Source organism: Stylophora pistillata, chromosome 12 (assembly GCF_964205215.1).
Source record: "Stylophora pistillata chromosome 12, jaStyPist1.2, whole genome shotgun sequence".
Taxonomy (NCBI): domain Eukaryota; kingdom Metazoa; phylum Cnidaria; class Anthozoa; order Scleractinia; family Pocilloporidae; genus Stylophora; species Stylophora pistillata.
This window is the reverse complement of record NC_142530.1, coordinates 18,902,165-18,914,719: the sequence shown is the minus strand read 5'-3', so window position 1 is coordinate 18,914,719 and position 12,555 is coordinate 18,902,165. Positions and strand designations below refer to the sequence as shown.

The window sequence follows — 12,555 nt, the reverse complement described above, 5'->3', positions numbered from 1 at the left end:
ACCAAGTGTCTTAGCCTTGCAACAATACCGATACCTTTGCTTATTTTCGTGGAAATGTAGTTAATATGGTGCTTCCAGGAGAGATTACCGTCAATTAGAACACCTAGGTATTTAACATATGTATTACGTTCAAGAGATACCAGTTGCTCCGAGTTATTATCAAGTATTTTAAGGTTTACTTCTCGGAATAGTTTGTGCTGATAAGGATGAAAAATAACGAAATTAGATTTAGATACGTTAAGAGATAATTTATTTGAATTCAGCCATTCACACAACTTTGATAACTCTTCATTGACGACAACTTCAAGTTTGTTTAGATCTTTTTCTGCATACAGTAAATTGGTATCATCAGCAAATAGGTAAAAGTCAAACTTTTTAGAGGAACGATGCATGTCATTGACATAAATTAAGAAAAGAAACGGACCAAGTACAGAACCTTGAGGGACTCCAAACACTATTCTGTCTTTGCTAGAGACAATAGAGCCGATTTGGGTTGATTGCATCCTGACAGACAAGTTTGACGAGAACCAGTCATTGATCAATCCTCTAATTCCATAATGGTGTAATTTATGCAACAAAATCGAATGATCAACCATGTCGAAGGCCTTTTTCAAGTCAATGAAAATGCCACAGGAATATAATTTTTCATCAATGTAGTTTTGAATTGTATTTAGAATATCCAGAATTGCATGCATGTTGAGTAGAGCAGTTCTCTCTAAATCCATATTGCGATGTAAAAAATATATCATTCTTATTTATAAAAGATTTTAGGCATTTGTACATTAGTTTTTCGAATATTCTATTAAACACGGACAGTAACGATATTGGGGGATAATTGTTTGGGTCAGTTTCACCATCCGCTTTATAAATTGGAATTACTATAACGTGCTTTAATTTGTTTATTCAATTTTTTTGTAGAACGAAGAAAAGCGTTTGTCAATAGAGCCATTAGAGATCAAACCGGTCCAGTCAGTTTGAGAAATATCACTAATAAAGTTTTCTTCCGAGAATCTCGAATAGTCACGGATTTTAGTCCCCTGATAGCGAGATTTTAAAGATGGAGAATGGATGATGCAAAATTGAGAGTAGTGATCACTTATATCTGAGACAATGTTGCCGCTGGAGAGTTTAAAGCCAATTCTGTTAACAAGAATATTGTCAATAAGTATGGCAGAATTATTATGGACTCTTGTAGGCTTGTCAATTACTGGAAAAAAGGAGTAACTTTGCAGGGACAGCAAAAAGTTATGAGAAAAATCACAGGTTTCAGATTTGAGGAGATCAATGTTGAAGTCGCCCATGACATACATCGGTTTATTAGTAGAGCTTAGTCTTTCTATTGTCATATCGAAATACGTTTGAAATTGTTCAGGAGAAGTACGTTGCCGATAGATTACACCAAACGCGTGCAGCGTGCAGCGTGCAGCGTGCAGCGTGCAGCGTGCAGCGTGCAGCGTGCAGCGTGCAGCGTGCAGCGTGCAGCGTGCACCCATCGAGTGATGGATGCACGCGGGGGGTTGTTAAGCATGAAAATACGGCACAACTTGTAAAAATACTCAGCGGTACTACACGAAAAAAAAGTTTAATATGATATATGTATTTTATCGGGCATTATAATTTCCGGCCGAGAACCTGTTGGTGGGGAAGGGTATACTTTGCGTGACGAGACCAAATAACGGCTGTAAAGGAGACTTCATCAATTCGGGTTGCCCATCGTCTGCAATTTGGCCTTCCGATCTTTTATCCGGTAAAAACAATCACCAATATAATAGGGGCTACCGATCTATCAACAGTCTCCATGGGATGATTTTTATGGTGTACCTACTTAACTCAAACGCGCCCCCCCTTTGAAGAAGAGATCTCTTCCCCCCATCTCTCACTTTGGACGGATGACGTTGTGTAGTAGGTACGTCATATATGACGACTCCTCGTACGCAGGAGCCCATTACCCTGTCGTATGCAATTTGTTGTGGATGAGAGGAAAGAGTTCAAATGTGCAACAGCAGAATTCTTTTTTTTCCTATTTAGGAGAAAGGAGAGTTCGTTTTCAAGTTTAATAAGAATGCGAATGGAAAGGGCCTGACAAAATGATAATGATGATGGCCTTGTGATTTATTATATTAAGTTTATTTTGCGCTTGGGTTCACCTTCATGGATTTCTTCAAGGTATGGAAATGGTGTTTTGATATTCCATTTAATAGAAAGTTAACTATTTTTTCAAGATTTACTGCAGTAAATTTCTGGAATTAAACGATCGTCAATTTGTATGTTTATAAGATATTTTAAACACTAGCCTCAAATCACTGATTACTTATCTGGAGTTTCATGAGCGCGTACGTTCAATTGGCCAGCAGCACGGTTTAAAATGTGCGTAGGTACTAGGTGAAATCCTTCATACATGCCTCAATACATAAGAACATGTGGGAATACAGGGTCATTTGCACACATTAACATACATTAAGGATCACACCAAGTACTTACCAAAATGTGTTACTTTCTTAAGTTTTTGATGAGAACGACAGATAAACTGCCTCTGTTCATGTGCCATTTTGTTTGTTTTCAACATTTAAAAAGAAAGGTTATACACATGTAAAACACCTCGACTTACTGGAGAGTGTTTTTGGTTAGCTCTTTAGGGGCAACCTGGTTATAGCAGCCCGAAAACATGCGCCAAGAGTTGCGCCTTGCTATGACAGCGTTCGCACATGCGCTGACGTTTGACTGGTTTCTTTCCCCTCCCCCCTTCCCTAATGTCGCTCATTGTGTAAAAGATACGCTGACTTCAACATGCGGGATTTGTAAATGAACGACGATATTTATCAGGAAATAGGTAGAAAAAAAGAGTACCTGTGAAACTGTGATTTGTTTTTATTTTGTTTCTGGCAGTTTTTTTTTACATGTGTATAACCTTTCTGAAAAGACTTGATTCATGTTATTTCACGATGAAGCTAGGGAATTTTTTTTTTAAGCTTAAAAGTAAGAGAGAGATTTTTTAGACCATGTTAGGTAGTGTTATAAATGATATGAACAGCTTTGTGACAAACAATGAAAAAACGAATACGTAGTTGAATAGTGAATAGGATATTTTTTTAACCAACAAGTAACAGAACGGACAAAATTACCGACAAGTGTTGCCCTGCAACTGAATCCTTCTACCGGTCCTTGATCGTGAAGGCTACAGTAAGAAGATCCGTTCTTACTAAGAACGACTTAGCCGTAAAGACAAGGTGAAATATGTTTTTTAATAAATTCTAATGCATGCTGAATAAAGGCTATTCACGAAAGAACTCAAAATGTTCAAATTGCAATACCTTTGGGACTCCTTCTTTGGGACGCCTATCGGAGAGGGGAAAGGGAGGGGTGGGGGGCACAAGTTCGGTTTTAGAAAAATGTTCAATTTATGTAAAGTTAGTAGATGGATACCTCTGTGTTGAATAAAAGAACGTTCCATCCTCCTCAAGCAAAATTGGATAAACGCTAAATATAAAGACATTTTTAAAGGGCTCAAGAGAGTTGGTTTTCATTCTTCAGAAACATTTGCATTTTCATTTACCATTCTGCTGTGGAAAGAACACCATTGATTTGGGAACACCTTTATTCAGTCAAAACAAGTTTGGTCCCGGAGAAATGCTAATAAAACGTTTCTATTTGTTAGTCTATCGAAACGACACTTCTGTATAGGAGAAACCTAATCTTGTACGCAGACCTTCCACGGCCAAGCGGTTGTACAGTTCAGTTATAGTTACACCTTCATTCAACGTAATTCACAAATTTTTGCCACCTTTATTCAAGGGAAAAGGAAACATTTTCTGGGTCCGAAAGCCCGCCTTTAATTTCCATGAAGAGGACACCTTAACCAATCAAAATGTCACCAAGAATGAGTGAACACTTAAACGCGATGCAGTAGTTTTGTGTAACGAAAGGTACAACTAGTTGTTCCGGTTTGCGAAATCTACCCAGAGCATCGTGTAGTTTTAATTGCTTATTCCTATATATCAACAAGACAAGACAGCGACAGGGCTACTCCTTGCAATTGTCGAGGATTTTAACAAGAATGAGACCCCAAGCGGTTTGGACCCCTGTCCATTCGCGCTCTCGACTTAGCTCGGCTTCTAAATGAAAACATGTCCATTTGGTGTTGTTCAAATGCACTTAATCTTTTTTCTTCGAAAACTCTTGACTATAAGCTGAACCCCCTCTCTTTGGCTCAAATTTCACTTAACTCTAGCTTTAATTTATGTACAAACCGCTCGGCTTTTAGCTGAATAAATATGTTAAATCGACGTGAGAGTGCAGTGCTTAATAAACAATGATTTTGTTTTTGGATCACATTAGCTTGGGGCTTGGAATAACGCGTCTGGTGTATTCCAAGCCACTTTCAGAGTCAGACAAACACCAACCAACCTCTATTTGCATGGGGTATAAGTTTCTAAAGAAACTGTGGTGCTGTGTCGGTGGAGGTAACAATGTAACTAGGGCGGATCCAGGATTTAGTCAAGGGGGGTTTGGAGATCGAATTGTTCCCCTTCTGAGGGGTCCAAGATTTTGAAAATAAGGTCTTCGGAAACATGATTTCCAATTATGATGAATATATGAAGTTCATATATTTTGAATTGCGGTTATAGATACGTATGATGCACGATCCTCGCAGTGGAGAGCGCTATTTATGTAATAGCGAAAATCAGACCTGAAAAAAATCAGGCCTGTACGGGATTCGAACCACTGACCTCGGCGATACTAGTGCAGCGCTCTACCAATAGAGCTAACAAGCCAACTGGGAGCAGGCCGTTAATTAAGTTGATTCGTAATAAACCCGTGATGATAAATCAGATATGATGAATATATGAAGTTCAACGAAGGGCTGACGCTCGAAACGTCAGCTTTTATAATCGTAACGGTGGCCAATTTACCATTTCAACTTTGTTGATATATTCAAATTATTTCGTTACCCCCACCGACGCAGCCCCAAACAGTTTCTTTAGAAACTATCAGCCTTCATTTATTAATAGGAAATAACGTTAAACTCCCCACCAAGAATGATACACTTGAAGGAAGTTTGGTAATTGAATGTGACAGCATTTAATTTCACTTTCCCGAACGAGAAAAAAATTACGATCTCGACGGTCTTGAGTAGATACCCAAACAGAAAAAAAGAATCTTTTCCAGCCATAAAGCAGAATATAGAGTTTAATTATAAGATTTTGATCTTGATGTTCAAGAACAAACTGAACTTTCCAATTCCTCGGAGTGTTCCTGCCGAAATGGCATTAATGGTTAGCGGTTAAACCTCAGGACAAGAAAGGGTCGATTTAAATCAACTTGCTGCTCGTAAAGAAAAAATAGCACTGTTATTTAAATAGTAAGACTACACTCATTACGTTGTGGGATGACAAACAAACAATCTAGCGGCTTCCTTCAGGGACACAACGAAAAGCGAAGTGAAAAAATGACGAGCTATTTCTGAACTGCGTCATTACCTTTGAGCAAACTTTGATGTTTATATTTTATGGAGATGAATCACGATCTTGAAAGATATTCTGGAACATTTACGGACATGTAATTCGGAAAAGATGTCGTTTTATCGTAACCTAGTTGCAGAAAGGAAGGCCATAGTTTTCGACTGAAATCTAGAAATGTCAACTGACCTCAGCTGTGAAAAAAATACATCTGTTTCCGTCGACAAAAACACTAATTATCATTGACGTGATTTCTTAAGGGTCAACAGTCTTCTTATATTGAGTCAGTAATGGAAATGCTTTGAAATCGGGTTTATTAAACACGAAAGATGTTGATATTATTCCAGTCGAATCTAATTAATCAATATGCCATAAAAAGTAAACGTCTGAGACTCACATTGGTTTGAGAACTTTTTTCGCTGTTACTTATGTCTCGTTTCATCAATTGAAGCCGAATACATGAAAAGTGTTTCGAGCCTAAGGCGAAGTAAGATGACAAGGAATATTGAGTTTGCTTCAGCTCATTTGGTTCCTGGAGTGTTTTTTCTTTCATTGATACCTGCATTCCGGTCAGCTTTTTCGGTCATCATTCTCCAGGTCTATTAAGCCGCTGTAAAAGAACCAGTAATGAAGGAGTTTAAACGACTTCCAACCTCGTTACTCTTTAAGACAAACTTTAACTACAAATTTTTGAAATTCTTACCACTGGGATCGTTATTATTTTTTCCCCTGAGGACGATACGGTTGGTTAAAATTAATAGAACGCCTGTTGTCTTGAGCTTTTACAAAGCACTGAAACTACTGAACTGGAACTTTGATCCAAATTGATAAGCGGAATTTTAGAAAACTGCATGTTTATTTTGTTCAAACTCTATTGCACTGTGTAAAGTAGCGTCACCTAAGAAAAAAGGATTCAAGTTATGTCTTCGATTGTAACTGCTGTGTTTAAAGCCACTATTGGCTTACTCGTAACAAAAGGCAGAGATGAGCTCGCGGAAAAACTCAAAGATGGCGATGTAATAGACCAGAAATTCCACTCCTTGATCGTCCGTGAAATCGACGACATTAAGTCAAAGTTGGACGCTTTATCAAGGAAAGATTTAGAAACAAGTATCAGCTTTTTCGAGGAAGGAATGGCGTTCTTGTTTGAAGTGTTTGAGATAGCAAAGTCTAGAAACGAGTGTGGTGCGGCAACAGCAGGGGCGGCCTGTGATGAAGCATTTTCTCTTATTGAAGGAATGAGAAGGTTGGAGCTTACTGGCCTGGATGAATCAGCTACGACAAAGCTCTCCGCTGCAAAGAAAAGATTTGAAGATGCTCGAAGAAAAGCTACTGAAGCTTTTAAAAACGAAGGCCTGAAAATATATGACCGCATTCTGGCCATGAAGTATCGAGTTATGGCGACCATATTAGAGACAATAGACAATCCTGCTGTCGCCGTGACGCCATGCAGAGTGTGTGTAAAGGAATTAAACTGTCTGCCTGCAGTACAAAATAGCTTTGATGTTCAGCTCAAGAAAGGCATCCAGGCAGTAAGAGGTTTTTTCAGTCAAGAGGAAAGAAGGGAAATTATCTTCAGTGTCTGTCACGTGAATCGTGTCGTCTACGATATCACGCGAACGATTGGTGAAGACGCACAGTTTTTGATCTGGCCTCCTATTGATACTGGAGAAAACAAAATCAGTCCATTGTATGACGCACGAGTAAGTAAAGTACTACTTAAACAAAGTATGGAGCATTGTTGTGTTAAACCATGGTTATTTGGTCAGGAAGGCGAAGAGGAGCACAAGTTGAAGAGTCCGATGGGCATCGCTACAAACTCCGGCGGAGAATTCATTGTCGGGGAATACGAGGATGGTTGTGTGAAGGTGTTTGACATCAGCGGCAAGTTCGTTAAACATTTCAGTCTCCCTAACGATGATGTAAATACACAGTTATATATTATCAATGTCGCCACAGACACGAACGACAACATCTTTGTACTGACCGAACTGATGCCTATGAGATCTTCGTGGATTTATAAACTTACGAAGACCGGTGACCCGTATCACAGGTTTCGTCTGAGGAGAGAGGGCTGGTGCGAGTACAAAAGACTGTCAGTGACTGATGCGGGAAAAGTACTGACAGTACGAGGAATGATAGTACTGAGAGGAGGAAGGGTGATGACAGGAGGAATGGAGGTGGAGGAGTATGACAGTAATGGAGAGTTTGTTCGCAGTTTAGGCAAAGGAATATTGAACGAAGGAATATTGAAGGATATATGGGTATTGAAGAGTGCGTGGGATGTCACTGTCGCTACTGATGGCCGTGTTATGTTAGTGGACAGAGATGATTCCTGTGTTCACATATTCAGTGAACACGGTGACCATCTTAACAAATTTAAACTGCAAAGAAATGACTGTAACTACGGCAGCATTGCATTTCACCGAACAGGTGAACATGTCGTCATCGCTGGTGCTAGAAAAGAGAAAGAACTCCTGCAGGTTGAGATATACAGCAAAGATGGTGAGTTTGTGCGTAGTGTAGAAATCCAAATTGATGGGATCGTTTTCGTAACAGGGATTACAGTGACTACTGAGGGACGCTTTGCTGTTGTTGTAAGTACTAATGTAAGTCATAAGGTATGTAAGGTATTAGTTTTTTAAACTACTGTTTTGATGTTTTCCTGTTATTGGGAATGTGTAGGGACTTTTAGGGTAAGCATCACAATTCTCCATCATGGCTCTTATTCGCTGCATATTCTCTTAGCTACAATCAGCATCAAGATTAGTTTACACATGATGTTTAAGAATTAAGAGTTATGTGTAGAAAAACAGTCCTGTTTCTACCACACTCTAAATCATTAACAGACCCCCTCCCCCATTCAATGTTTGCTAAAAGTTCATGGAATCACGATACACCATCTCTTTTTTAGCGGGGGGGGGGGGGGAGGGGAAGAGACGAATGTGAATATAAGGTAAACTTAACAAGGGCAAAGAGATAAAACTGAAGTAATATGGAGTTGAAATGATCAATTTGTCAACAATTTTGTTGCTGCTTGTAGGTTCATTGATTGGTTTTATAAAAGTATTTAAATGCTCTCTTTTGTTATTATATTGTTTTCTTGAACATGATGGTATGGTAAGATTGAATCCACAAAAGTGAAGCAGAACACTAATAACCAAAGCTATATTCTTGTGATTGAAGGAAGTACATAGATATTGAAAAAGTATTTGATCAATGTCCTGTACATTGTCAGCTATATACGTAGAGCCTTTTATACTTTTATCTCATGATAAATTTCTTCATAAACATTTCAACCTTCTTCATAGTTTTTTTTTAAGATACAACTGTAAGGTTAAATAAAAACAACAACAGCCTATTACTGGCTAAAACTCCAGTCACTGCACTGATACAAAAATGACAGTAAACACTTTCATCTCAAAATCTCTTCTGAAACGGTTGATAAACTTTTAGACAAACTTTTCTGAAACAAAAATAGTATTTGAACTGCTTTCAATTTAACTCTAAGAAATATAACGACTTTTGTTTCATACATTTTAACCAAATAAAACAATTATTCATAATTGATTAAGTTTTTTATTCTTCAGAATTTGCATTAGTTTTTTAATATTGTTACTAAAAAGACCTTTTCAGGGATGCATTTATGTGTGTGTATAGGAATGAATGTAGGAAAGGATCCCTAGATTAGACCACAATGGCCTTCTTTAACTTCTTTTAATACTTAGCAGTCTTTCAGTCAATGACAATCAACTGTGATGGGTGAATGGCAATTCATGTACATTTATTAAGCGTTTTAGAGTGTTCTTGAAGGTTACAAAATAATTCTTCTATATTTTATGGACCTTTGCAACACATAGTAGAAATTTCCAGAGCATTGCATGAAATTGCCCTGGTATCCAGTTAGCACAACTAATTAGCCTTCTAGAAATTTCCAAAAACTCCTTATCTGTAGCAACCCTCCATAATTACATCAGTAAGGAGGTCATCCTCACAGTTGAAGAAGCCTAAAAAAGTCAGGATTTTACAGAGTACAAACCTGTGCCTCTATATATTTGTTGGCCACTGAAACAGATCAGCTATGAATTCACATGTGATAAGCTAGGAAATTTTCAGTGGGATCTTTGCTTCTTACACAGGGAATGTGTTGGCAGCAAATGAAATTAATCATGTTTTGAACAGGTTGTGATTGCAACTGATGGAATGCTTCTTGTCCTGCTCTTAGTGTTCAACTTTGGGACTCAGTTGATAAAGCAATCAACTAGGAACACTCCCAGAGGCACGGGTTCACTTGATTACAGGTTTAATTGACCACTCCCTTGATGGGGGTTTCAGGGCCAATACAAACAAATTGTAAATAAACATAACAACTAAACATGGGGTTTAAAGATCTCCACTGGTCAGAGGCAAACCAGTTGGATATGCCTCACTAGGTCATAATTTCTTTTTTTTTAACAGAGTGTAATTTCATATACTGTACTATACCTTGAATAAATCTGAAACAATTGTGTAAGACATGTCCCATAGATGATTATAACACAACCAAAGTAAAGCACGTGCTCTGATTGGTCAATTTAGCGTCCCCCATTTGCCCATGGGTGTACGCTGCTGACGTGAGCAAATGCAAAGACTATTTTTCCACGCGCGCTTGTTTTTTCTGGTCGCGTAAGATTTGTTAAATAAAAGGGAACTCTTTAGCTACAATGTAACAATGTTATGTTATAAAACAAATGGTAAACACCACAGCGTACGCTATTGAGTTATGGATGCACTTGGGAGGTTCGCTAAGTACTCAAGAAGCTAGAGTCGCTCGAGGCTATCGCCTCGAGCGACTCTTACGTTTCTTTCGTGCTTAGCAACCTCCCGCGTGCATCCATAACTCAATAGTGTACGCTGTGGTGTTTACCATTTGTTAATTAATCACTTTTGCCTTAGTTCTTTTTTTAAGTCAAATTTTAAAAAAAATGAGATCAACTCACTCTGTAGTCTTACCATGGGTTCCCAAAGGTTACAGGGAAGTTATCATATTGAAAACCTCAAACATTTTTGGAATTACAGGTAGTTTTTCTTATTATTGGTTGCAAAACCATTTTTGAGTTGTATTGCTCTATATTATAAGTTTCAAACTTATGCCAATGTGCTTTTGTATCTGTAGAAGCTAGCTATTCAAGTAGGATAAAAATAAATATTTTCATTGACTATAGGCATGATAACATTTAATTACAATCAACTGCAGTGAGGTTTAGTTGCTTTTTCAGTTATCATTGTACAGAAGCAAAACCAAGTACTTAAATAAAGATTGTTCAGTGTTGTTGGTTATCAAATGTTGATTGTTTTATTTCTTCCTGATTTAAATAATTACTTTGTGATCAATATTGATATGTAATTTTGTCTTTGGTGAAGAATGATGTTGGGAAGGAAAGTGTCTCCAAGTTGAAACTGATCTTGACTTTCAATTCATAATTTGCTCTTCACCTTATCCTCTGAATTTTATCTGGTTGACTGGTTATCAACTTGGAAAAGAAAAGCAACTAAAGTTGACTTTTCTAAACAATTGTGCCTGCCTTCCTAAATAAAAACTTATTTGTTTTGTGACAAAGCCAAAGCAGGGAAATAATCTCAGTCCCCACAAGCTAGGGGTTTTAAACCCCTGGAACTTCCAATTCTGATTTCACCATCAGAATGATGCTCTACCACTGAGAACATGATATGTGTAGGCAACTTGGTCGAAATTAAGGTCATTTGTGACAATTAGTAAGTAAAAACTTGTCATTTGTTTTGTCACCAGGCCCAAACTGGGATATAATCTTTTAAAGTCCCCGCAAGCTAGGGGTTTGACCCCTAAAACTTCTGATTTCACTATCGGATTCTCTACGATTGAATTACAATGTATAGGTTTGATTTTGAGTGCAACTTGGTGTTAATAAATGCAAGTAGGATCTTCAAAGACAACAGAATTGCACAGGCCCATAAAGCAAGATGAATGCTATTTGTAAAAACTAGCAAGTGCTTATTTTCACCAAATTACATAAGAAATCATCTTGTTACTTGTTAATAACTCGCAAAAAAAAGCATCACACAAAGTCAAGAGTGACAAACCAGTTGCAAATTATCTTTCGTTAGAATGTTAGGACAAATATTACATACAAACATCACTCGTGTCATTTGCTGGTCAACTTGTATTTAATCCATTACTTCACTTATGAATTCCAGGTTAAATTTCACTTGAAAACCGATATCGCACTCATTGCTTCGTGATTCGTGTGATATCGGTTTTCGTATGCAATCTAATGCAGAATTCCCTCATCAAGTAATGAATTTTCCTATAATACCCTTAATAAATCTGAAACAATTTTTTCAAGAAATGTCGCATAAGTGCATGATTAATTGCTTTTGCCTTAGTTCTATTTTAAGTCAAATTAAAAAAGCATGAGATCAACTCACTCTGTAGCCTAGCTACCATGGATTCTTAAAAGGTTATAGCAAAGTTTTTAAATTGAAAATCCTAAACATTTTTGGAAGTACAGGTAGTTTTTCGCATTATTCAGTTGGTTGCAACACCATTTTTAAGTTGTATTGTTCTTATATTATAAATTTCAAGCTTATGCCAATGCACTTTTGTATCTTTAGAAGCTAGCTATTAAAGTTAGATAAAAATAAATATTTTCCATTGACTATATGATAATTTGATTTTGAGTGCATTTTAGTATTGATAAGCATAAGTTAGTTTTTTAAAGACAGCAAAATTGCACAAGCCCATAAAGCAAGTGCAATTTGTAAAAATTAACAAATGCTTATTTTCACCAAGTGGCACAAGAAATCATGTTGTAGCTTACAGGAAAAAAGCATCACAGAAAGTCAAAACAGAGAAAATTTTAACAGTGCATACGCTTTGTAATTTAATGTGTCATAACTGTGCACTTGTGTCACAAAAAATGCAGCAGTTTTTAGCCAATCAGTGCATTTTATCTTTTCATCTGTATTATGATTTTTAATGTCATCATTACATTGCAAATGATCTTTCTTCTTTGGACTGTTTGGACAAATATTACACACAGATCACTCATGTCATTTGTTGGTCAACTTGTACTAATTAAGC

At 37.3% G+C, this 12,555-nt stretch overlaps 1 protein-coding gene across 1 annotated transcript; it reads left to right on the top strand.

The window, feature by feature from the left end:
• The first annotated feature begins 6,253 nt into the window (after positions 1 to 6,253).
• LOC148719094 (uncharacterized) lies at positions 6,254 to 10,767 on the top strand. The gene has a single exon (XM_088741599.1). It carries the CDS (start codon positions 6,377 to 6,379, stop codon positions 8,099 to 8,101), a length of 1,725 nt encoding a protein of 574 aa, XP_088597725.1. The 5' UTR covers positions 6,254 to 6,376; the 3' UTR covers positions 8,102 to 10,767.
• The last annotated feature ends 1,788 nt before the right edge of the window (positions 10,768 to 12,555 follow it).